This window comes from Corvus kubaryi, unplaced genomic scaffold (assembly GCF_017639235.1).
Source record: "Corvus kubaryi isolate FWS band 111438036 unplaced genomic scaffold, C.kubaryi_AGA036_p1.0 76, whole genome shotgun sequence".
NCBI lineage: Eukaryota > Metazoa > Chordata > Aves > Passeriformes > Corvidae > Corvus > Corvus kubaryi.
In genome coordinates, this window is record NW_024582063.1 from 9,813,181 (window position 1) to 9,840,415 (window position 27,235).

General features: G+C 41.1%; 1 protein-coding gene across 6 annotated transcripts in view; it reads right to left on the reverse strand.

Moving 5' to 3' along the window:
• HHAT (hedgehog acyltransferase) overlaps window positions 1–27,235 on the reverse strand; it is a 151,506-nt gene that overhangs the window by 76,494 nt on the left and 47,777 nt on the right. The window contains exon 12 of one of the 6 annotated variants that reach the window (XM_042051431.1): window positions 24,687–25,781. The exons of the other annotated variants lie outside the window; for them this stretch is intronic. Within the exon in view, the coding sequence (XP_041907365.1) occupies window positions 25,692–25,781 (90 nt within the window). The 3' untranslated portion in view covers window positions 24,687–25,691. Of the gene's footprint in view, window positions 1–24,686; window positions 25,782–27,235 lie in introns of those variants that run through there. 6 annotated transcript variants of the gene reach the window in all.

Below are 27,235 nucleotides of genomic sequence, written 5' to 3' on the forward strand. Positions count from 1 at the left end.
GCACCTGGAGGAGCCCAAACCAGGATGCTGCCAGCCCTGCCACGCTCAGCAAAGCTCTCTGTCTGCTGTACATTTAGGGAACTAATTCCCACCTGACTCATGTCTGTCAATTCACAGAATCACAGAATAGTCCGGGACCCACAAGGACCATCAAGTCCAACTCTTTAGTGAATGGCCCATATGGGATCAAATCCACAACCTTGGTTGGCTCTATTAGCACCATGCTCCAATCAGCTGAGCTCTTCTCTGAAACGGGGCAGATGTAACCCAGACACTATCAAAAAGACACATCTCTGTGACAAAGATCTAACTTCAATCCCCAAAGAAACCTTTCTGCTGACCCCACAGGACCCTGGGTTAAATGCATGGCACAAAAGGTAGCTTTTACTGCAGAGGTAGCTCCAGGTTTCTGTACAGTCCCCTTCCCTGTGCTGACACTCCAGCCATCTTGTCAGCACAGGCAGCCTCCACTGGCACTGGCATTGCCAGGAAGAGCTCAGCAGCATCAACTCATTTGTTTCCAATTGCATGCAGCTCAGTTTAGGTTGGCCTGAAGGGCTTTCAGCTTACTGTGCAGAGAAAAACAGGCTATTTTCTGATTTTTAGTTTTTAACAACAGCAGCTAGATAATTGAGCAGCAATAACTCGTAATGCTGATTAATGTTCAAGGTTAGTGAAGTTTTAGCTTCTAGTGAGGCTGATGGCAAATGTGCAACTGAAAACCCACTATGTGAAGACCTGTTTGAAGAAGGACAGAAGCCAAAAGGAATAATAAAATCTTTACTAACACTTTGACCTTCCCCTCCAGTACTGTGGAGAGTCTGCCTCCCTGCCCAGAGGAGAAATGGAAAGCAGAAAGCAATGCCTCTCTCCTTCCCTGCTAGTGCCATAAGAACATGGACAGGCAGCTGGCTGTCATTGCTTGTCACAAGGGCAGTAACCACTCTCAGATTGCATGGTCTTGCCTCCACTGGCAATCCCACTGGCAGTTTTAAAGTGGTTATTAAGGATTGATAGATGTTGAGTCATTTCTCTTGAATAGTGTGAAGAGCAATTCTGTAAGCTCCTGTATTTTTCACACAGAAAAATATTGTGAAAAAGCCATTACTACATTACGGAACACATCAGGGAAAAAAAGTATTTGCTACCTTATTATCCATGCACACCATATCCATGTGATGTAATTGTGCATACACTGGCAGGCCTGCATACAAGCAATAGGCAACTCAGTGTGCAGCCAGGGGCAGAGCCTGGCTCAAGACCAGGCACTTTGTGCTCTCTGATTACCAAAATACTCTGATAACCAAAACTGTCTTGCAAAAGAACCAAGTCAGAACCCTCATTGCTGCAAAGATGCATTTTGCTTATTTTAGAGCAAGCTGGTAGTTTAGAATCTAACTTCTCTATACTTCTCCTATGTTTTAACACAGAGGAGTACTCATTTGATTACAAAAAGCTACATGAACATTTAAGTGTGAGAGAGAATCCTGTGAAAAGCATTATTAAGCCAGATGATAGAAGAAATATAATAGTTCGTTTTATCATTTACGATGCAACACATACCTTGTGACTAACAATTTGTTGTGGTTTAACCTTGTCCAGCAGCTACACCCCACACAGCCCCTCATTCACTCTCCCCCATGGGATGGGGAAAAAAAGGAACCTCTTACAGTGCATTTAGAAAGTTGTTCTGCCCTCCCGTTTGCTAAGAAAATCTGTGAGGAGGGAAGGAAGGAGGCAGGGAAAGAGAGTTTAAGGGGCAATGGCTACAACAGATTGGTGTCTTTTATATCTGCATGCTCCCTAACTTTTCTTTTCTTATCGATACTTCCACCTACCTGCAATCTACAACTGCAATCTATCCTTCTGTACTGTACTCAGGGTTTACACAAATGGAGAGGCTGCTGTAGAACATGCTGACCTGCTGCACCATAAGTAGAATAGCATTACATAAACATCTCATTTTAAGCTTCCATGCAGCTTTTAAGATTATTTCCATTTCTAATCACAGAAAATCCACACAAAAGTTAAAAATCCCCAGCTCGGGGACTATTAGCATATAAAACTAACCAGGGATCCTCATGGCGACCTAACACAACTCAAAGGAACACCCTTGTAGCAGTTTTTTAACAGCTCTTAAACTGATTACACATTTACTCTAGATGTGTAAAGAAGGCCGACTTAGCTGAAAAATGTGGCAACAATATGCAACAAATTTATCTTAACACACATACTCACAGAAAAAGAAAACTCAGCAGCTATTTGGTGGCCAATGAGCCAAAGGTGGACAAATAAAGAAAAGCAACAAAGTATTTTGCAAAGAGGAAAAGATGTCGAGTTAAGTAGATGTGAGGGTAGTAATTGGTCACATCCCTCCAGGTTGTAGAGGGATGGCCAGCAATGGTCCCCCTTAAGATCCATGAAAATGACAGACAGGTAGATCAGACCTGTGGAAGATGCTTAGTACCAAAAAATGCAGGCTAGGTGAGTATTTAAAAATAAAACAGCAACTCAGGGGGCCAAAAGTCAATCACTGCCAAAACTTCAAAGGAGAAATCTGAAGGTGAAAGAACAGATTCCTAGGAAGACTATCGGAGAGGAACATGTGATCGCCACAGGCCAAGCATTGCCAGCCATTCCTGGTCTGGCTAGACCTCCCTTAAGGACAACAAGGAAAGGTACTTCATACTGTCAGAAGAAAAAGCTGTGCACACTGCATGAAGAGAAGGGGGAGGAGAACTCCATGCAATTAAAATCTAAAAACATGTGGGGTGTGTTAGAGGCACATAAATACAAATACTGAGAGAATGTTATATAGTAAAAACTATTTGCATGCACATCCCCACACCTGACATGACTAAACATACATTCCTAGCATTCCCCCCCCAAGGCAAAGATGTCAGTCTTAACCATATTTCTGTGTTTCCTATCTTTCTACTTCTGTTTTGATTTCAAACTAAAATTTACTTGGGATTAAACATTCTACTTTCACAAACAAAGCACACTGTGAATGTGTCTTCCCCCAAGTGCATTACTTTTACTCCAGGTACAGCAGTTTAAATCAGCTTATCCACAGCCAGCAAGCTGTTTCATTTACATAACTTATCTTAATTTTAACTCACTAAGTGAACATTAGAGAATTGGATAAAATATGCAAATGGTACCATTTAAATCCCTACAGTAATGCAAACACAAACATAATAGCTGAAGTATTTAAACGTGACATTTACTTACAGAGAATACCTTTTAAATCCAATAACCATTTTGTTAGTTTTTTTGAAGTGGTAATCTCCAGAACAATCATAAGAGAGCTGACAACCATTCCCTTGAAAAACACACAGTTTCTTTTCTTTTAATGACTCTACATTACAAAGTTTTTACTCTGGTAACTTCTGAAAACCTCTAAGAGGAGCATTTGTAATCAGTTAAGAATTGTTCAAGAGAGCTACTATTCCCTGAGGACTCCACACACTGCTCTTACTTGCACATGCATGTAATTTTAAACATATTTAAATCTTGAATTAAGTGCAAGTAAAGCACCTGTTTAACTGCTGCTCTGTCCAGGAGCTTTCTTCAACATGTGCCTGAATTTCTTCCTGAAGTAAGGTCATACAGCAAGATGGATGCTATCCATGATTTTTTTCCCCTCTCCTAGGCATATCTTGGAATGTCTAATTCAGAACAAGGTGGAATGTGGGGGGAAAAAAAAGTTAAGTTGCTTGTAATGGCACAGTAAATACAATTAATACACGAGGATTTTGTGTTTTATTTCAGGGAACATTTGATGCTCAAAATTCCAATGTCTCTCCAAGTTTCAAAGCATTCAAGGGTTAACTATGTGCCTATCATACTGTTTTGAATTGGGCACTTACATAGATAACACAGCAAAAGCTTAAAAAGCAATAATGCAGTTTTCCATCTTTTGTCCTGACAACAGAAATCGCTCGAGGCTCTGTACAGTGAGGGTGCTCATTTGTGGACATGTATGAAAAATTTTGTCCAGGCAGCACTATGCTGGTGCTGGGCTTCCCTAATTTATTTATTCTTAATACTCTCTTCATGGCCTTAAACCATTGACTTCAAGCATTTTTTTCTGCTACATAATAAAAAGATGTCAGGCCCAGTTCCGCAAATTCTTACTTCTGGGTGAGTTCTTACAATTCCTGTATTGTCACTTCAAGATGTCACTGACTTGAATGGAGCTACGCAGAGCACATAAATAAAGCACACCTGTAAGTCTTTGCAAGACTGGGTCCTACAGGACTGAATCTGTTTTAAATCACAGAAACATCTCCTGTAAGCATGACTTTGAAGTCTGAGACACTCATAATTGCACCTGAAATAAAGAAATAACCAGAGGTATTTCGAATAACATTTTGCAAAATTTCCATTAGGACACTAAGCCTTGTTCTGTGAAATTCCATTTCTTACAATAAAACCACATGGGATTAAGACAGGCACCAAGGAAGAAGTGTGTTGGGAGCCAAGTTTTGCCCAGTGCCGCCCTGGCCTTTGCTTGCCATTTTCAATGTGTCCCCGGAGCTCGAAGCTTTGTGCTTTAATAAGCCCAAACCCTAACCCTAACCATAGGCGGAGAAATAAAAGACACATGGGATTAAGAAAGGCACCAAGGAAAAAGTGTGTTGGGAGAAACGTTATGCCAGTGCCACCCTGACCTGGGTCGGCCATTTTCAGCTGCAGTGATCCTGGAGCTCTGGACTTTGCAGTTTTCTCAAACCTAACCCTAACCCGAACCCCAGGCATAGCAATAAAACCAAATGGGATTAAGGCAGGGGCGAAGAAATAAGTGTGTAGGAAGCAATGTCTTGGCCAGTGCCACCAAATGGCCTGCCATTTTCATCTGCAGTGATCCTGGAGCTCGAGGCTTTGTGGTTTTCTCAACCCTAACCCTAACCCTAGGCAGAGCAATAAAATCCATGTGGGATTAAGGCAGGCGCCAAGGAAAAAGTGTGTTGCGAGCAATGTTATGCCAGTGCCGCCCTGGTCTTGGCCTGCCATTTTCAGCTGCACTGCCGCTCAAACTCGAGGCTTTCTGCTTTTCTAAGCCGCAACCCGAAACCTAGGCATAGCAATAACAGCTACATGCGGGTATGGCAGGCGCCAAAAAAAAAAGTGAGTTGGGAGGATTGTTTAGGACAGTGCCGGCCTGGCCTTGGCCTGCCATTTTCATCTGCAGTGATCCTGGAACTCTAGGTTTTGTGGTTTTCTCAACCCTAACCCTAAGCCGAACCCTAACCCCAACCCTAACCATAACCCTAACCTGAGGCATAGCAATAAAACCAAATGGGATTACGGCAGGGGCTAAGGAAAAAGTGTGTTGGGAGCAATGTTTTGGCCAGTGCCGCCTTGGCGTTGGCCTGCCATTTACAGCTGCAGTGCGCCAGAAGCTCTAGGCTTTGTGGTTTTCTCAAACCTAACATTAACCCTAACCCTAGGAATAGCAATAAAACCAAATAGGATTAAGGCAGGCACCAAGGAAGATGTGTGTTGCGAGCAGTGTTTTGGCCAGTGCTGCCTTGGCGTTGGCCTGCCATTTTCATCTGCAGTGATCCTGGTGCTCTGGGCTTTGTGGTTTTCTCAACCCTAACCCTAACCCTAGGTGTAGCAATAAAAGCCACATGGGATTAAGGCAGGCGCCAAGGAAGATGTGTGTTGGGAGCAATGTTTAGGCCAGTGCCGCCCTGGCCTTGGCCTGGCATTTTCATCTGCAATGTGCCTCGAGCTCTAAGCCCTAACCCGAAATCTAACCCTAACCCTAGGCGAAGAAATAAAAGACACATGGGGGTATGCCAGGCGCCAAAAAAAAAAGTGAATTGGGAGCAATGGTTAAGCCAGTGTCAGCCTGGACCTGGCTTGCCATTTACAGCTGCATTGTCCTAGGAGCTCTGGGTTTGTGGTTTTCTCAACCCTAACCCTAACCCTAGGCGGAGCAATAAAAAACACATGGGATTATGGCAGGCACCAAGGAAAAAATGTGTTGGGAAAAACGTTATGCCAGTGCCGCCCTGGCCTTGGCCTGCCATTTGCAGCTGCAGTGTCCCTGGAGCTCTAGGCTTTGTGGTTTTCTCAAACCTAACCCTAACTGTAGGCGGAGCAATAAAAGCCACACTGGATTAAGGTAGGTGCCATGGAAAAAGTGTGTTGGGGGCAACACTTAGGCCAGCGCCGCCCTGGCCTTTGCTTGCCATTTTCAGCTGCAGTGATCCTGGATCTCCAGGCTTTGTGCTTTTCTAAGACCAAACCCTAACCCTAACCCTAGGCGGAGCAATAAATGCTGCAAAGGGGACAGGCTGGTACAAACAAAAAAGCATGCCTTTACAATTGTTTAGGCCATTTTCATGCGGGCCATGGCCTGCCATTTTCAGATGCATTGTCCCCGGAGCTCAGGGCTTTTTGGTTTTCCCAACCCTATCGCTAACCTGGACCATAACCCTAACCGTAACCCTACGCAGAGCAATAAAAGCCACATGGCATTAAGGCAGGCGCCAAGGAGAAACTGTGTAGTGGGCAATGTTTTGTCCAGTGCTGCCCTGGACTTGGCGTGCCATTTGAAGCTGCAGTGTCCCTGGAGCTCCAGGCTTTGTGCTTTTCTAAGCCCTAACCCTAACCCTACCCCTAACCCTAGGCGGAGGAATAAAAGCCACATGGGATTAAGGCAGGCACCAAGGAAAAAGTGTGTTGGGAGCAATGTTTTGGCCAGTGCTGCCCTGGCCTTTTCTTGCCATTTTTATCTGCAGTGACCCTGGAACTCTGGGCTTTGTGATTTTCTCAACCCTAACCCTAACTGTAACCCTAACCCTAGGCAGAGCAATAAAAGCCTCAATGGGGAAAGGCTGGTACAAAGGAAAAATCATGCCTGTACAATTGTTCAGGCCAGTGTCATGCGGGCCATGGCCTACCTTTTCCAGCTGAAGTGTCTCTGGACCTCACTGCTTTGTGGTTTTCTCAACCCTAACCCTAACCTTGACCATAACCCAAACCCTAGGTGGAGCAAAAAAAGCAGCAACAGGGTTAAGGCCGGTGCCAAGGAAAAAGTGTGTTGGGAGCAATGTTTTGGCCAGTGCCGCCCTGGACTTGGCTTGCCATTTGCAGCTGCAGTGTCCCTTGTGCTCCAGGCTTTGTGGTTTTCTCAACCCTAACCCTAACCCCAGTCGGAGCACGAAAAACCACATGGGGCTAACCTTTTCTAACAATATTGCTGGCTGCTGGCAAAGCTTTTTAAGCTCTGTAAGACTCTCTCACCTCACGAGCTTAACCCGATGTTTAGAGACCTTGACAAATGCAGACCCTTTAAATTATTTAAGCTAATGTTGGCTGCAGGCAAGTCTTGTTGCATTACCACAAAAATGTTTAATGAGAAATTAAGTCCATTTGGTTTACAAAGCATTAATGAGAATATTCATATGCAAGAACACTCAGCTTTACAAATATGACCTGAATTCTCATTCACAATTGTTAGCATGTTTCCCAGCAAAGACTGAGTGTGAAGTTTCCTACTAAAAAACTGAGAAGTGCTTAAAGTACTTTTCTTCCCTTGCACTCAACACAAAAAATGATATGAGTCAAGTCCACATGTCAAAGGGCAGATAACTGCAGAATACTGAATAAATCATTTTGAATTTGCTCTTCCAAGGAAGCTCATGTTTTCAAAGAGATTCATTTATTTCAAATGAAATTTTAATCTAAATCGCAATATTTCCTTCTAATGGAAAAAGTTTCATTACTGATGGAGTACTGTGTTTAGTTTTCTTCCAGCTGCATCTAGGAAAGAAAGAAACCCTGCCTTACCATCACCTGTTTGCAGTCAAATGCAAACCTACCAGTCAGCTGCCTTTGATCGCAATGGAAATGGGAGAGCTTCCAGATGACCAAAGAGCCAAAAGACTGGTTATAGCATTAAGATCAAACCAGTGCCCCAAACATTCTGCTGACAGTAGAAGACAGTAGAAGTAAACCAAATGGACTTTTTGCCAAAACAGCCTAGAGTTAAGTGCCTACAGCTCAGCTACTGGGTGGGAGAGGGCTGTGTCCGCAGCTGACAAGATGAAACTGGGAAGGAGGCATCCTGCCTCCTCCCACAAAGAGCCTGCAGAGCTCCCTGAAGCCGTTCTGAGCTTAACTCCCCACAGGGGCCCAATTCACTCCTGATACTCACAATACACCTACCATGTGCTGATGATATCTAGGCTCAGCAGCACAACAATCAGGCTATATACTCCTTTGAAAACACAGCTAGAAGAGGGATATATTAATAGCACTGTCACTCTCTGCTTATAAAATGGTAGAGGTCAGGCTCTTTGCCAGGGAGACCAACATATCTTGCCTCTCAGAGGAGTGCTCCAGCTGTCTGTTACCAAGCTGCCACCAGGCAGAAAAGAAAATGAGATTCAAAGAGTGAATATGCAAGAAAAAACAAGTCTGTGGCTAGGGCATCATTCAGAGAGATGACATTTCAGTCCAGATGAGATATTCCAGTCCAGCTTTCTGCACCAGGAATTGCTCATTGTGCCTGAAACAATCATTAGACAAAATGTATAAGCAACACCATAAACAAAAGAATTATTTTTTTCCACTTATTTTCTTTACTTCTCCCAGCTCTTATACTGAAGGTGACAGACAACACAGAGAAATTTTCAGTTCCCTTGAAGTTGCGAAATAGAGCTTAAAGACTAACCAGCAAATTAGAATCAAAGAATGTACCATTACCCTCAAACTCACCTCTATTGTTAATCCTACTATGTTTCTGTCAGCCACTGAAGTAGAAAGTACTCCAGAAGATGATTGCCTACAAAAGATCGAAGTTTATTCCAGCTGACTGGATTTAAAAGATACCCCAATATAGGATCCAGATCAGGAACTATCCAGGGACAGAAATAGCTTTGTTGCAACAGGAAACACAGGTCAGAATACATGGTAACTACCCTGAGCGAGGTAATTGAATCTAAGGCTCTAAAGCCAGACGTTTCAGCACAGAAAGCTGAACCGGTTGCTTTAACACAGGCATTGGAAGAAAACATCTGGATGGATTCTAAGTATGCTTTCAGTGTAGTGCATGCTCACAGGACAGCTTGGAAGGAGAGGGGCTTGTTATCAGCACAAGGTACATCAATCAAACATGGGACACAGATATCACTCTTTTCGGAAGCAGTACAAAAACCAGCTGAAGTTGCAACTAGGCACTGCAGACCACACCAGACAAATAAAATGTGGAAATGGGCCAAAGCATGGAAATGACTTGGCCAACAGGGTGGTTAAAGAGGCTGCAGAAAAAGGCATCCATGTTTTGGTTCTGCAACAAGAGATTAGTCTGCCAGATAACAAGCCAGAATAAAGTGTAAAAGATTTTCAGTTAAATGAAGCATTAGAAGCCTGATTTCACCCTGATAGATGGGCAAATCACCCCTACTGGACAAATAATAGTTCCCAAGGCAATTATGAGAGAAATAGTAGACAGAGAGCAGCAGTTACACATTGCAGTGCAGAAAAATTGTTAAAACACTTAAGAAAGACAGTGATTAGCTCCAAGATGACTGAAATTGTATATTCAAAGACTCAAAAGTGTGGCACATGTAAAAGAAATAACATCAATATTGAAAACAAAGTGGTAATAGGGGCTATCAAATCTCCCCAGGAGATTATTAGCAAATTGACTTTACAGAACTTCCACATATAAAGAGAGCTATAAACATATTTTAGTCTTAGTGGATACCTTTTCTGGACAGCCTAAAGTGGTTCCCTGTCACAACAACATCGCAAAAGTAGTAAAAATATTGTTAAATAATTCCACACTTTGGATTTCCTCTAGGAATGTCTTCTGACAGAGGGTCTCATTTTACAGCAAAAATAATGGAACAAGTTAGCAAGGCCTTGGGAATTCAATGGAACTTACATACTCCCTACAGACCACATGCTAGTGGAAAAGCAGAAAGGATGAATTACACTATTAAGCTGCAACTCCGTAATCTGTCAAGTAACCTTACTGACTTGAGTACAAGCACTCCCAATTGCTTTGTGCTCCCATCCTGAGGGCACAGAAAAAGTAGGCCCCTGTGAGCTGCTCTATAGTCAGCCCTATCAAACTCCACACATCCCAAGGGATGTGCATGTTTAAAGGTGAGGCAGGCCTCAATAACTACCTCAAATCTTCAGGTAAATCCACTGCAGGATTTACGGCAGGCAGTTGTCGTTGCCAGACTGGTGGGACTGGACACACCAGCACGCAAATTCCAACCATGAGACTGGGTGTACCTTTGGGACAGGGATCCAGCACCACTCCAACCAAAGCCAAAGGGACCACACCAAGTTCTGTTAACCACATACACCACAGTAAAACTGAACAGTAAAGGACCTTGGGTGCATTATTCTAGAATCAAAAAGGCGTCAGCTCTGCGGGGAATTATTGTCCCCAACCCAAGTAACGAGGAAAGAGAATGAGTAACCTTGTAACTAAAGTATTACTTATACCCATGAGTTGTATCTTGATAGCTAACCAAAATCTTAGTTTGCCAAAGAGACTTTTAGAGTTCCACCAAGGGATTAGTCATGAATACTCTTATGAAAGTTTAAAGATCGAAATAGCTAAAATAATAAATTTAACTAATCGCTGGATATGTTCTCAAATAATGTTGGCAGGAACAGGGTTCCCTTGAATGGTTCACCCTACGGGGTGGCAAGAACTTTGTCAATGGGCTATGACTTGTAATAGTCAGTGAAGGGATAGCTAAAGAAAATTGTACATAAGAACAAAGAAATACAACTATAAATTTTACAGGATTTAGCAACATTTCTCTTAAGAAGAAACCTAAAACTATGGCAGTTAAGAGGTCATAATGTGAAAGGATTTATATGCTTTAACATTACCCAAAATATAAATAGAACTTGGAGTGCTGAAACAAATCAGTGTCAGTATTATACCTGTCCCAGCTGTCATGCCACTATGAAACTCCATTGGCCTCACGGCACCAAGGACACAACAGAAGCACACGTAGGAGCCCTAGATCCACCAGCAGTGCAACAGCTGGAAATAGGAAATCAGACCTTTGGTACTGGGAATGGGACCTACTAGATATGCAGAGACAGGGCCTATAAATGGCTTCCTAAAGGATGGTTTGGTTCCTGTTTCCAAGGAGTATCAATGCCTCTCCTTAGGGTACTTTGGCAACAAGCACACGGAAGAGTTAGGGCCATCCAGGGACAATCTGCAATAAACTCCTTTGATTTCAGGAAGCAAAAGATTACAATTCACTCTATACCCCATGTGCACTGCCCTGCACTATGGAATTTATATTAACAAGCTGAATAGATTATTAGAAGTGGTGAATAATACTATTAAAATATTAAATAGTACATCCTATAAGCTCCCACAAACATGAATGGTGGCTGTACAGAACTGCATAGCCTTAGATTATCTGCTTGCTAGCCAGGGAGGAACGTGTGCTATTTTAGGACAGGAGTGTTGCACTTACATCAGTGATGGGTTAAAAGTCCAGCAGACAGGAATCATCCCGACAGGAAGACCAGTAGAAGAGTAGCAGAAAGAGGAACATTCTTCTTGGTGGGATTGGCTTACTTCATGGCTACCAAATGGGAGACTGCTACAAAATGCACTCGTGGCAGTCATTGTAATCATTGTAGTACATGTACTTGTTTGTATTATGACTCAGTGTTATAGCTCTTGTAACCCTTTATGCTGGAAAATTAAGTATTGAGACTTGTCTAGAAGAGACATCGTCTCAAGAAAAGGGGGGACTTGACAGACAACACAGAGAATAGAAACTTTCAGTTTCCTTGAAGTTGCAAAACAGAACTTAAAGACTAGCTAGCAAATTAGATAAAAGAATATAAAAGTAAACACACAGGATGCTAAACGTAGTTGGAACCAGTGGATAAACAGATAATGAGGAACCTAAATGGTTTCTGTGGCAAAGTTATGTAACAAGAAACAACAGTGCATGCCCTAAGAAAAGTTCAGGGCAAGGTCATTAACAAAATTGGGGGCTCTCAGTGAATAGGACCACTTTAAACCCCTTTAGATGACCCTCTTGGACCATAAAAGGACTTCCAGTAAGAAGCAGAGGCGTGTCAATTCATTCTAGGAAAAGGGATTTTATGTATTAGCTAGGAAGTACATTGTAACGAATGTGTATGATCACAATGGATTAAATACTCTGTTGTAAAGTTTCATGACACATAATTGATTAGAGGAAAAATCCTCCAAATGTGTCCAGCACTGTAATAAAGAACGCCTGCTTTCGAATACTTCAAACTGTGTTAGAAAGTTTATTCTCTGGACTATTTCGGTATCAGAGGGCCCAGTTCACAATTCAGAACTCTGCATACCTGAACTGGAGGCTGCATAGGCATAATTTTCCCACACAAATAAACCCTTTGCAACAAATCTCTTCCCTTGCCATCTCCCCTCTCTTCGTAAGAGTGCATTCACAACAGCACATTTTACAGTAGTTTTCAACTACAGCCAAAGCAAGAGAGACCAGTTCTTCCTCTGCGTGTGACTGCACATATTGAACTGTTTGTGGTTCAGTTAGTGAAAAACTGTTAAGTATGTGTCATTTGTTGCTTTGACCACGCCAAGAATAAAGTACTGTGTTTCTCCCTCCTCCTAGAAAGCTGCTTTAAATTCCATAGGTGTAAGCACAAGCTATTAAGCCATTCTGCTAATCTTAGTATGCCAGGCACATCAGAAAAAATGTGGATTCATTCACATGTGTGAATTCAGATGTTTAAAATACACTCATCACCATGCACTTAAAAGCTACCCTTTCCAGCATGCCTCTGTCAAAGGAGTGCATGAAATGCAGTCACTACAACAGAACCCATTTATTTTCCTTATTAAACCATTTTTGCTTGGAGACAAGGTGACAAAGTTGAATAGCCCTCTAAAATTTGCTAGGTAACAGAAAGACTGTTTAATCTTTGCAGACTCCTTTGTGGAGAGTTTGATGATTCTTTTCATTTTTATATCCCTTTGTACACATGCATGTCAAAGGGCATTGTTAGTATCCACAGACCACACAGCAGTTTCACCAAACCATGAATACCTTTGCTTCACTGGACTGTATAGTTCTATGGACAAACAGAAATCAAGATGTCAGAAGACTTTCACTTGGGTGCATCAGAAATACAAATTTTTGTGAGAGCAGAATAATGTTTGAAGTTCCAAAGTCAGTGAAGACTCGGTAAGTATTCCAATCTCCAAATTATAAACCAACATCAACAAAATGTACTTCAATGGATCTCTGAAATAAAGGCATGTAATTAATGAAAAGCAGAAATACGAAAAAGACATCGCATAAATATGGCAGGAAACTTGACAAATATCAAAGTATCTGCTTAAGGAAAGTGTAGCTTTACACATTCCTCCAAATTGCAAGTGCACAAAGTTTGAAGAGTTAGATTTTTGACATTATTCCAAACTGAGTAATTCACTCACCTCTCCTGAGCTCACATTTCTTAGAAAATGCTCTTTGCAGTTCTGGGAAATGACTATTTATAAAGTACAGCCAAAGCACTGAGATGTCTAGGCAAAGCTGGAACCACTTAAGATTATACAGCACCTTCCACAATAAAGAACTTCTCTACACTCTCCAGCCTGTGTCAAAAACCCTTCAAACACTAGCAGAGTTAAATCTCCTCTAATGTAGAGTACAATACACATTTATCAGCTCAAATCAATGTTGTTATATAAGTGAGAATGAATATAAATTTAATTAAGCAAAGTGAAGCACAATATTTACTTCTGTTGAAGTAGCACCGTCAAATAATGATGAGCTCCTTTTTCCTCATGTGTAAAGAAAGAATAGACATACTCGTCTTACAACCACCAGGAATAGGGCTCACTCCAGATAAAAACTTAAGTGGAAAATGGCAGTTCCTGTGAAGTCAGTAGCAACAGGGGCTAGAGATAAACTAATCAATAAGTTTTGAACATACAGCAAGAAATTATTCCAATGCAAAGGTAGAACTTGAGAAAGAAATGCCGTAGTTACAGCCAGAAATTTAAATATATATGTAAGGATGGGGAAAAAAACAGTAAAAACATGGGACAAAAACCAGCTGCATACTCAAAGAAAAGGGAATGATAAAAGTGGCAGGGAAAAATCATCAGTTAGGGTATAATGGAAAGTTGAGTAGAAAATGTACCATAAATCTTATCCTGCTACAACACTGAGCTGTTATCTCTCCAGTTGTATAAAGGTAGTCTTTTTGTTAGAAAGAGAGAACAAATAATGATGGATAAAGTAAGGACTTTGCATCGAACCTCATAAAAAGCCCCAAGAGGGTGAATCAACAAAACTAGTTTTAACTGGTAAGCACAAATGTAAGCCAGAAAGGACAGAAAACAGCTTAAAGACCATTAAGGATGTCAGCAGCATTCTAGTCAGTGTGCCTTCACAAAATTCTCTGAAAGGTATTCAAGCAAGCATCTGGTTTACATACGAGATCACCAGTGCTTGCTTTTCATGTTTTCTGCTTCTTGAGATTTCAACAGACTGTAAAAAGCAAACAAACTCCTTTTCTTTCTTCTGAAGTGGGGGTAACCAAGCAGAAATAAAATTTCATCCAGCTTGGGAACTGCTTAGCAAATTCCTGGTGGTACTTGGGAACACTCTATGAAATAGCAGCTTGTGCTCACCTCATCCTTAGGACTGAGGGCTAACCAGCTAAAGAAATAGCATCCGAAGAGGTAAGGTGGCTTCAAAGAGTTAAATAGAATCATCAACACCAAACTGGCTTATTTTTCCTGAAAAACCTCAAGAAAAAACCGAATCTGTCAGTTGAAGTCTAACCAGCAACCTAAAGAACGTCATGGTAAGATAGCTATAGATTAGCTTTTAAACAGTTTGAATAATTCAGCAACTATTGAACAAAGCATTCAAACTGCTTCAATATTCAATAACTGCTACCCTTCGGCAACAGGGCGCAAGTACCTCCCTGGGCTGTAATCTCCACAGGAGAGAATCAGACAATACAAAAACCCTCCATCCTACTGCAGTTTTGCCATGACGGCAGTGAAGATGACCAAAAAAAAGTGCACGCACAGAGAACATCCCACCATGCTAAATGCAAACATGAGGCTCCACACCCCCACACCACGGGTGATGCTGGATGGAGGTGGCACATTTGCCCTTGACTCTGGCCTCAACTGGAAGGCAGCAGACAACCACTGCTGTCAGCTATTGATTTTCCACCATCTTGCAGAGAGCAGTCCTTCACTGGAAAATGGCTTTTCCCTGTCACAAGTCATCACCCACATGGGTATCACTCAACTTGGAGAGCTGCAAGCAGAGCATTATCCAACGCTTTCTGCCTTCACACTGCAGCAGACCTCTGCTTTCAAGAGCACTTTCCCTTTCCACAGACAGGTTACTTCAGAAGGAAGGATGTGTACATACCTTCAGAAGGGTACAGCATCCATCAGCTCCTGGCTGAGACCAAAAGCTAAGAGGCAATGAAAAAGTACCTGAATTTCAGGTGTAACCTCACCAGTTGATTTGACTCTTTGCCCTGAAGTAGACTAGAAATGCTCAGCCAGTTTAAGGAGTAGTCTCCCATTCTCCCCCACCTCTTACCTAAACTTCACGATTCTCAGCTATGAGCTCATACAGTGGCAGAGCAGAGCCATATGCACAGAATTCATGAATACCAAAAAGTCAAATATAATTATGTGGGGTCAAGCATGTTGACAACATCCTGGAACGTTTTCTGTTTACAATGCAAATGTTTTGTTTGACAGCACCACTGCAGAGATTGATAATGATGATCCATCACTACAGTACTGTTTATTAATGTTCAGTGAGAGTTAATGTGAGGTTGAGTGGGCATAAAATGATACTTTCTCACTTTTACCAGCTCACACATTTGACCATTGGTGATACTAAGTTGCCTTCATTTGTTTCTCACCTTTTTCTACAAACTAAATACCCCACAACAGCAGCCCACTCCATCCTCTTCTTGTGACCATCTGGTAATTCTGATTGTCTCAGTCTCCCTTCTATCCTGCACAGTGATAACTAAGACCAGTTTATTTGCTCCTAGAAGAAAAGGCCAGACTGCATTTTCTTTTATTGTCTGCAAGATTTTTTTTCATCAGTTTCAGATGGATAAGGATCTGGAATATGTGACTCTTTTCATTTCCAAGTACCTTTTGCACAAAGCATCCTCTGCTCTACCCCTAAAATTAGCCAAACCAAACATTTTCAAAATGTAAGGAGTATTTCTTGACCTTTCACAGTTACAGAGATCATGCTACAATTAACTGCTATTTCAAGAGAAAAAAGCATTGAATAACTGTGTTTTTATACTTCTTTTTCGATATGTAGCCACACAAATGCTTTGCCTGGACCCTTGCACATGTTGTGGGGTTTGTGAATGGAGGGGTAGGGTTCATTAAGAGAGCACACATTTAGGAAAGCAGCAGGACAAAAATATATTCATTTACCACTAGCTTAGTCTGGAGATTGGATTTAGCAGAGTGAACTTGACAGAAATTTCTTTCCATCTGAATGTTAGTTCAATTTCCAGAGCATATGCATTAAAGGATTTCCATTTTATAGTTAAAAACATTTCCTACATTAAAAACTCTTCACTATAAAAACCTAATACCACATGCAATATACAATGATTTTCCCATCTCATACACCGGGCAGAATAACTGTACATAATTACGACCTGGCTGAAAAGTTTTCATCTTCTAAGCCTTCCTGCATGTGAACTCTTACTATGTTTCCACAATCTACTGATATTTTTACTTGCATATTGATTGAGAAGTAATTATCTCCACAGCATAGAGAAACCATCAAGAAAACACAGTGCAAACCAAACTAGAGTCCTTAACACTAAGGCTGCCAGCTAAATCCTCTTCTGAGCACACGCACGGTACTAACTCTGCAGCTCAGCTGTGAGGTATCAGTGTTAAGCTCCAATTTTACTTAAAGAACAAATACACAAACACTGTTCTCTGAATCTCAGACTCTCTTCTGTGCCTTTATGGGACAAGCTGAGCATATGACACAGCTTCCTGAGGTAACCCCTCTTGGACAGCCATTGTTCCCTCACTCCCTCATCACCTCTGCTCTGAGCTGGAATGCACAAGCTGCCAGGGCTACTCCTGAGATCTCAACAGGCAATGGCTTTTCTGCTCCTGCCTGGCATGATGAGAAAGGTTGGAAATCAAAGGATCTGAACACAGACTTACTTAAGCAAGATCCAACATCCCTTTAAAGCTACAGGGGACAGCATAAAGCCAGCTGTAACAGCCGGTGTTACAACTTCTAAAGCATCCACTGCTGGCAGAAGGTTGAGGATTTCAGGCAGGGTTGCCATTCAGAACCAGAGGTTATTTTTATCTCCTAGTGTAACAACCACAAAGAATGAACAAAAGTGAATGCAGGCAAAATTTAAATTGTAAATTGAGTTTTACACCTAATTCTAGTCATGCAATACACATTTCTTCACAATGATAATGCCTGTGATCAACAGGATCTTTGCACAGGACAGATACTATTCTTTGCCAGCTGTATCTGAGAAAGAAAACCTGTTCATAATTATCACACAGCATTTTTTAACCTTGTTAATAGAGTTCAATATTAAATCTGAGTACATTCTGTGATGGTAGCCTAGCTGTGATTCCTGTGACTCTTGTTTTGCTGAGTAGGTAGAGTGTAAATCAATAGCAAGGACATTCTTCTCCATCTTCTACCTTCAGCTGCCTTTGCTGTGCTTTTTCACTTTCTAAGGGAAAATAGCAATAAGAAAAACCACCACACTGTTCCATTTTAACTCAGAATTTTTGAAAGGTAAAATGATCAAGAAAACATATTTATGATCAATCTTTGGTTTTGTGAACAAAACACATAGAAAATACTTTTTGTGTGCTGCAGGCCTGATTCCTCCCTCTTGGGTTTTTTTGCACTGGGTGCAAACAAGACAAAGAAATGGACTGCAACACCTGTTTACTGTGTAATCTGTTAACAGCAACCAATTCATTTCAGCTCTGTTTTAGTTAAAATTGAAATGCAATACTGAAAATTAACATCCCATCAGACTGTAGATAGTACCCAAAATCAGGCAGCAGCCTGTACAAAGTGCTTGACATGTGAGACAAGCCTGTCCTGTCCATGTTTCAAAATTTTCTAGTCAATAATGCTATTTAGGCTTAAGATTTTGCCAGTTCAGACAAAATCATTACAGTACAAACCCTGTTCTGCCATTACTGGCTCTGAAAGCCATTATGTCAAAGAACAAGACAAGTGATGTGAGTACAAACCAATGGTGTATTTAAACTCTACTGATCCCATGTCAGGCACAGACCTGTCTTGCTTAATTGGACAGGATGTACATGCTTAACAACAGGCACATGTACTTACCTAACATGTAGAACCCAAACCTTTTAAAGTGATCCAAGGAGCTTTCCATTCATATATTCACCCTCTTTTTAAACAAGTAGTAACTGACAGCACTTTCTTCTGTTTCTCACAGGCTCCTGGACTGCACAGACAGTACTTTTTTCCACATACTCCCTGCTGCAAATTTGTCTCTTATTTGCCATGCCCGGGGGACTCTCTCAGAAACCAAACCCCTTTAGGGCTACCACTCACCAAATCTAAAACACACAGACTGATCCAGCACTCAGTGTAAAGTATTCAACTGTCCCATTCCTGCCTCTGGAAAAGGTCACAAACTAGGACAGCATTGTGACTTGCACAGTGCAGTTCTAGTATCCTCAAGACACTATCCAATGTCCCTGACTCAGCATTCAGCATATCTCACACTTCGGCAGGAGACCAGTAAGCCCCGGGCAGGGTTTCACAAGGCTACCTTGGTTTCATTTCTGAGGAAGTCTTCCTATCTCACTGCCAGGTCACTCTGTACTGGGATTATCAGAGCTCTAAGGAGCACAGCAAGGCCTGCACCCCCCAGCTATCATTCCACTAACTCCATGTGAATTTCTGCAGGTACATGTGAGAGAGAAAAGGAAAGAAGAGAATGTTTTACTGACAGCACTTGACTAGTTCAGAGGTAGGCATGAAGCACTGCCTCTCACTTGTGTTTCCTGCTGGCAAGGGTTGACCAAATATGCATAAAATCCAAGTTGTCAAACATTCTCTATTGACCTCTATTATAACAAGAAAATAATTGCTTGACATGTTCACCTTCAAATCCTAGGCTTTCTGAAGTTCCCATGATTCCGACATTAACAACAGAAATAACATGACTAAACAAACTCCCCAAACCACTTCATAGAGACCCAAAGTTTTAACATCGGCTTCATCTAATAGCAAAGGGCTTGAACTCATACTTCAAAGCAAACACAGATAAGGATCTATCTAACTGTGCTGGCACCATTTGCAAGCACCCTACTTGTGCTCATCGACAGGTTTGCCGAAGTGGAGAAAAGATCATGAAAAGAATTCAATGTGGAGATGAACTGCAGAAGGACAAAAACCCAGCATACTTTTTTCTGGTTCTTTTCAGTATCATTTTCTTCCTATACAACTAAAATACAAGAACCAAATTATGAAAATTAAAGCAGAGTGAAGAAGGAATGAGAGACAGAAATTAAGTGTATCCTAGAAAATTGACATTTGACCAATAATGATGGAAACGGATTTAGTGTCCAGATGGTAATTATGTTTTCAAATTATATCATAATTATTCAAATGCAACTGACCTTGCCATGTATAACTCTTAAGAACTGCTTGTACAGTAGAAAGAACAGATTTTAGACTGTTTGCAAGCTGAAAGTTGATTATGCTGAAACATTGCATACTGAGGAATAATGTGTTCTGACTCAGTGAGAATGAGCTGACTGGAAAAAAGGTGAGACACTAATTAAAATCTGTGCAGCACATGGACATTAGAAAGTGATTTAAGTCTAAAGTGTCATGATTATCAATGTATGAACACATATCTCTTTGGGGGTGCAAGAACATATAGGAAGAACACAGCTAGTAGTTCTTTATTCTCTAGACCCTTCAGCTTATCTATGAATTCTCCACTGATGTGTCTCATGTTAAAGATTTTTTCTAAAAAAATTCTAGACTTTTCTAAAGAGATACTATTTTCTTCTGTATATTTGGGAAAGGAAAGTTACTTTCAAGGCAGATAGATTACCATGTTGCAGTCAGTCTTAAAATGCATAAGAAAATACCTTTCAAATATGCAATCTGGTCTAATAGGGTTCAGTAAAGCTTCACATACACCGATGCATGAAATAGATAGATGGAAAGCCATACTAAGTCAAATACCAAAATAAACAAGATTTGTCATAACTGTCATGGTTAAAATGCAGATTCTGTTCTGCCACACGAGAAAGTTACGCTGAATGTCATCTTAACATAGTTTCTTCTCTGCAAGTCATGCGTGATCCAGGATACTGTATCTATTCAAAACAGTACTCAAAAGACCTCTGTTTGTTCCAAAGTCAATTTCAGGCACTGGTAAGCGTTCTGTATTTTATTTGAAACAGTCTGTGCTTGTTCAAACATTGCTGCTTGTTCCACAAAAACGCTTATCCTAGACCCATCACTACAGTATCTGAATGCACTCTGGTTGTGTCTTTAAAAACCAAAGTATCTACGAATGAACAAACAAACAAACCCCACAAAAACCCCAAACTGAACCCACCATACTCTGTGGCTTAGTCACTCAGCAGACACAGAAAAATGTGTCTGCAATATAGCAGAGCAGTATGGCACAAAGGGAGACTGTGCATATATTTTCTAAAATGCACGGACTAAAAACTGATACCATGGCCCTTAGTTTGGGTAGGTGCTCACTACAAAACTGTGGCCTTTACTACCAAATTAATTAAACTCCTGGAAAGATCCATCTTCAAGCTGCATGTAGAAAGATTCATTATCTTTGAGAGTTTAGGGCTGCTGACCCTGGTTGGCCTCCCACATCTTCACAATGAAATCATTTGGGTCTCTCAGCAACAGAGGGCCCAAAATTTGAACTTGATTAGTACTTGAGTAGGGTAGAAGTAAACGGAATGTTAGTAGTCCATCGTAGTGAAAAGAATTCAGTATTCGATACCAACTGGACCATTCCATGTACATCATCACACTGTGGCACTCCATCTAGGAACAAGGGTTCTCAGCTAAAAAAGAGCATTCTGTGAGTGTAACAACAAGGTTTTAAGGACACACTACGTTGTGCTGCTGAAGATAGTCTTGATAGTCTCTAGCTTAGCTATCTGCATGGTATAAAAAGCAATCAGTGAAAAAATACAAAACACTAAACAAAATCAAGCAGTGTTGCCCCAGAATCTAGTTCCACATTCTGTCCTGTCCTCCCCTGACACTTGAGTCATATAAGCTAGTACTTGACAGCACCACAGGAGGAAATTGCTTATTATATTTCCCATTATACTTTCGTAACTATGTATGAAAATAGGAATGCCATCTATAGATATGAAGCATTGCATAATGACAGCCTACAAACATAATATGTCACCACAGGAAAAAACAAAGATGACAAGGAGGTTGTAAACAACCTAAATCAATCTACCACAAGGATAATAAGAACCATCCTCAAAGTCACCCTTCCAGGGGTAAAGCCAATTGTTCGTAATTTGTAACTGCATCTAAACGCTTACCCTGGGAGGCAGGGAAACACGTGCATCACCTTCTGCTGCCAAAATGAGCAGAGCTTGCCCCCCATTATTCCACCCAAACAAGCCACTGCACTGAGTAACAGTGGACAACCTGCATGAACCAGAGGAGTTTACATTTTCAGTATTTCCATATGTGTTTGATGTGTACCCATAGTTCAACACAGATATTTTTAGAGAAACCTTGAACTGCTCATCAGGATACAGGAACACTTCCCATAGCATGCCATGGAAACATAGGGATGTAACAAGTGCTTTCAGGTCAACCACAATGCCATGTATGCTGTCCATCAGTGCCATGTCTGTTCCAGCCACCTACATGGAAGTTAACGAAGTGGACTTTTGGGAAGTGAGAAAGCAGACTGGGGAAAATGCCAGATAGGCTGATTGACATGGAGCAGATACTGTAATTAGTTGGAATTAAAGGTCATCCTTGCTACTGTTGGTTTTTTATCATCATCATCAAGAACTAGTCTGAGACAGCAGCTAGGTAAGGACACCACAGCACTAAGCAGGAGACCTGAACGGGCAAAGCCAAAGGAGCGGCAGGAATTATAAAAGTCAGGAAAAAAACCTATCTGACTTAGAATGAGAGAAAAAAAAAGGCAGAGCTAACTAATTGTTTTTCAGCAATTTTCAGTAATTTTCCTGAGAAGTTTTCATTTTTTAGACAAAGAACCTCAAAACCTGCGAAAAATCTAAGGCATAATTTGATTTTGACAGCAAAGAGGCATAAGATGGTAACATTGGCTGCCTGAAATTGTCTATCACATATTAGGGAAACATGGTGCAATGCTTTTTTTTCCCCCACAATCAAAATTTACTATGTTTAATTTTTTACGATTTTATTCATTAGACATACACACTGCAAGTTATGTTAGAAAAGTTTGGTATTGTACCACAAAAGGTACCAAAGGAGAAATGGTCACTGGAGAACTTCACAGACAGTTTAATACAAAGAGCTGTAAAGGAACTGAAAGACTTTGCAAGCTTCAACCTTAGTTATGTATAGAGTCCATAGTAAGAGCAATGGGTGTGAACTTTGCATTAAACTAACTCAGGCTAATGCAGTAATTGCTTAGAAGCCCCCTTCTTTAGGATACATTGGGAGGTTTTAAGTGACAAATGTTACAGTAACTAATGGATTGAGATCCTCATACTAAAAATAATGAAGTAACACAAGACTCATCTGCAGAAAAAATCCTACATCAACTTATGAATCCCATACAATTCTTTTGAAGCGTCCGTGGTAGCTGGGGATGCAGGACAGGGAGATTCCTCTTTCTTTGTCCAGAAGATAGTCACACAGGCCAGTGCACTGGCCTCACCATACATGAATTCTGTCTCAAAACAAGGATTTAGTGAGCAGACACACAAGACAGCCTAAAGAGCCATAATTATATGTAGGATGAACTGAATCCCAGCAGTTTAGATTAACAGCTTACTTTTCACAGCCAGATGACTGAAAAATGGACACCAGAGCTAAGTGCTCCCGACACAAAACTATCCCGTTGCACCTATTTGAGAGGACAACTTAGAGCCAAAAACCTGGTTTCAATTCAGATGCAAAGCCACGGCCTTTCGTGTGTTGTGTTAGGAAAAAAAGAATGTCCATAGGCAACATATTACAGAGTACTTTTACCTTCACACACAGACACCTATTACTTCAATATTGAGTAGGGCCACTAGTTTAGGTAATACGTAAAAAATAGACAGTCCTGCTATAACAGCTAATGGTGCAAAAATGGTGAATATCAGCTAAGGAACAATAGTCTTACCTAAGTCATCAATAGGAATCTATTTCAGAGCAGCTCTTGAGTAACTTGAAAAGGGACTTTCTGAAGACCTTTTCCAAGCAAAGGTTTTCCTTTCCCAGATCATAAAGGTAGGATTGGAAGATTCATTCATTTTTGCCTTTATTTAAATAATTGAGTCTGTCAACTAAAATGATTGTGGCAGTCTCCTGCCAGGGCTGAAAGACAGGGTGATAAGCCTAACACAGCTAATTACAGCAGCAACCATCCTAAATCCTCTCAGAATCTGTTTCATAGAAATATCACTTTTCTGTGGAATAATTACCTCTTACATGCCCAATCCTATTCCTGACATGCTTATTTTAACGCTCTGACATTTTAATGCCATCTGCCTCCAAGAAGCCCAGCCTGACACGCTGTCAGAACTCAATCCACGCACCATCTTCCCACTCCCCATCATTTCACTCTTCCCCTGAATACAGAGGAATTGCTTCTCCAATGCCCAGTGTTATGATTTACCATTTGGCAGCATGAGTTAAGAGATGCTTCTAAAAGCAAACCACAGCAATTCTTGGCCTATTTGTACATGTTGTGACTATGGTTTCTGTAAAGTGAAGAAGAATCGAAGCCCATTGCTCTTGGAAGCACCAAATCCCTTCAGATCATGTTTTCTGAGTCATTTGTGTATGCAACAGAAATAATGCACAGTCCTGTTTTCTTCTCCTCCTAACCCCTTGACAATGGAGGAAAAATTCTTCCCTAGTCTCATTTATCTCCAATCAGCAAAGGGGTAGGTATGATAAAATAATAAAGTGCCTTCAGTCAGACAGGACTAGTTGATGCTGTTACCTTTCCTTTCTAATACCTTGCCTACAGAAACAGCAAAGAGGAAGAAGCCCATTCACCATAGGGACAAAGAAATGCCTCAGACAACTTGTATAGTAGGAACAGATTTTATTTCCCTACTGCCCTCTGTTTGTTCTGCCTTTTTGTTCTTCCATTTTGTATTCCCTAATTCCTTTCCTAGGTTTAGTGACTGACAACATGTATTGTCCATTTCTATCAGGTCTGCAAGATCACTGCTGTGCCAGTGCCTCCCTCCCTGCAGGCTGTCACTAACAACTTTTGTGAGCTGACATTTCTCACAAAGTCGGCAGAACTGTACACTGCACAACCGGTTGCCAGGTGCTCATATATAAATATTTAATTGATACCTTTTTGTTTAGTAGCAACAACTCAAAAAAGCACAGATGGAATCATATCAAACACAGAATAAATTAATAAGAGAGATAATGACTAGTTTATTACATATAAAAGAATAAATCATCTCTTTACACCTCGCTTTCATTTCTTTGTATTAAAAGAAAAGTTGATTAAGCATCGTTCCAAAAACATCACACTGACTTCCAAAAATCACAACTAAGCTAAACCAACAAAAAAGAGGAGGCCATGTTCAGCACCCAATGCACTTCTAAGCAGAATTGTTTGGGAGCTTTCATCACTAACATAATTTTGTAAATTGATTACACAGACAAAGAACCCCATGCCTCCTTAATGCTGATCATAAATTAAAATGTAGGAAAAAGAAAGAGACACATTTAACAAAGAGTATTGATTTAAAATGCTTCTGTAATTTGTTTCAGGGCTACTAACACACATCTCTATATAATTTACAGTATATTTTGTTCAAAAGACAGCAATAAATGGGGAATGATCTTTTGGTGAAAGCTCTCAAGCCTGCTGTGGGGACTCAGCATGCTTGGGTGGCTCTCTGAAACACCTCTGCTCCAATGCAGGCAGCGTGGGGAACAAACAGGAGGAGCCAGAAGTCTCTGTGCAGTTACACGACTGGAGCGCTGTGAAGGATGGATACAGACTCTTTGGGAAGGACAGCATGGGAAGGCCTGGACAGGGACTTGTTCCCTGTGAAAGAGCAGCTGGAGTGCATAGAGTTGTGCCTGGGGATGGGTGTCCCTGTACCGGGTCTCTGTTACAGACCTCCCGATCCCACAGCAGCACTCGGCAATGCAGCACTGGAGTGCCTTAACGACAACTTCCCAGCATGGGGAACCAGCAAGGAAAGGCGTTCTGCTGGACTTTGTACTTACAACAACAAATAACTGGTCAGAGAGAGGGAAGTCACAGGCAGCCTGGGCTGCAGTAACCATGTGATGGTGAGCTTCAGCATCTTGAGAGGAGGGAGCAAGGCAGTAAGCAGAACCACAGCCTTGGATTTCAGAAGAGCAAACACCATCCTTTCCAGAGATCTGTTTATAAGAACCTCATGGGATGTAGCTCTGGAGAGAAGAGGGATCCAGGAAAGCTGATTGATATTCAGGCATCACCTCCTCCAAGCTCAGGAAAGGTCCATCCTGACAAATAAGAAATTAAGCAAAAGCAGCGTGTGAGAGCAAAGAGCTCCTTACTGAACTCAGACATCAAAAGAAGGCTTAAAAGAGGTGCAAATACTAATTTCATTGTTAGTCTTCAGAGGACTTACAAGTTTAAACAATGGGATATTTTGACTGCTAATTTATTTTTAAATAATCATTCTAACAAAACTAGGGCCTTCTGCATGCACCTCTGGGCAGACTTTTGCATCAGCAGTTCTTGGGGGCAGTATCAGGAGCTAAAATCATGCAGTTTTTCATAGAGAAACAAAACCTTTATTTCTATAAAACAGAACAAAGTCTGTTGATCTCAACATAAACATGATCTTTTGGAAGAGATATAATTTTAAGGTCTGAAGCTATATGTTATGAGGACAAAAAAAGCCAAAGCACAAAATGCTGACCCAGCATAACAGTATTAATAACTTTGTTGTTTAATAACGAGGAAAAAAACCCACTTTACTCAAATAAAGTGATTTCAGGGGATGTTCAGGTGGGAATCATGAAGAATTTCTTCACAGAAAGGGTTGTCAAGCATTGGAATGGGCTGCCCAGAGTACTGGGTGAAGTCACCATCTCTGGAAGTCTTTAAGAAATGACTGGACATGGCACTTAGTGCTATGGTCTAGTTGACAACATGGTGAGTGGTCAAGGGTCAGACTCAATGATCTTGGAGGTCAGTCTTTGCCAACCTAAATGGTTCCATGATTCAGAAGAAAGTGGACTAAAACTTACTCACACATACAAACAGTTATTCATGTTACCATGCTTTAAAAAAAAGTTATTTTATCACTAGTAACTGGAATTAAAATGTCAAGAGATCAGTTCTGTGAACTGATGATTAAATATTTAATAACTACAAAGTAACTCATAAGAATGTTTCCTACTCTGCCCTCAAGTGTATCCATAGGACACATGAGAAGAGTCAGGGTGCCGTGACCACCCTGCGCAGGTTCTGGAAGGTCTGTCCTACTTCAGTGAAATTACAATGATCTCATCAAGACGCAGCTGCATCCAGGACACTGATCATAACCAGCACAAAGATATGTCAGCTTTCTGTGATTAAATAATTTGTCAGTTTGATCCTCAGAATGATCTGTGCTCCTACAGCTTTAGCAAAAGATTGTACCTCCTACACATTCTCCTCCACAGCTGAAACATCTTAATGAAAGCTGTCATTATTTTTGTAATTTACTTCTGAACTCTTCAGAGACACCATCAGCTGAAGTGAGACACTCCTGCCTGAAAATTGCTTTCTGAGCCTTTTGTTAAGGTGGAAGAAATTTGAGAAGAATAATTTCAGGGCTTCCCCATTGACTTGTTCTATGCACACGACAGCACTTCATAAAACCTTGGTCACTGCTCTTAGTTTGAGGTGGACCAAGTTTTTGTCTTTCCCCACTTCAATACAAGAGGAAGAAAAAAAACCACATTGA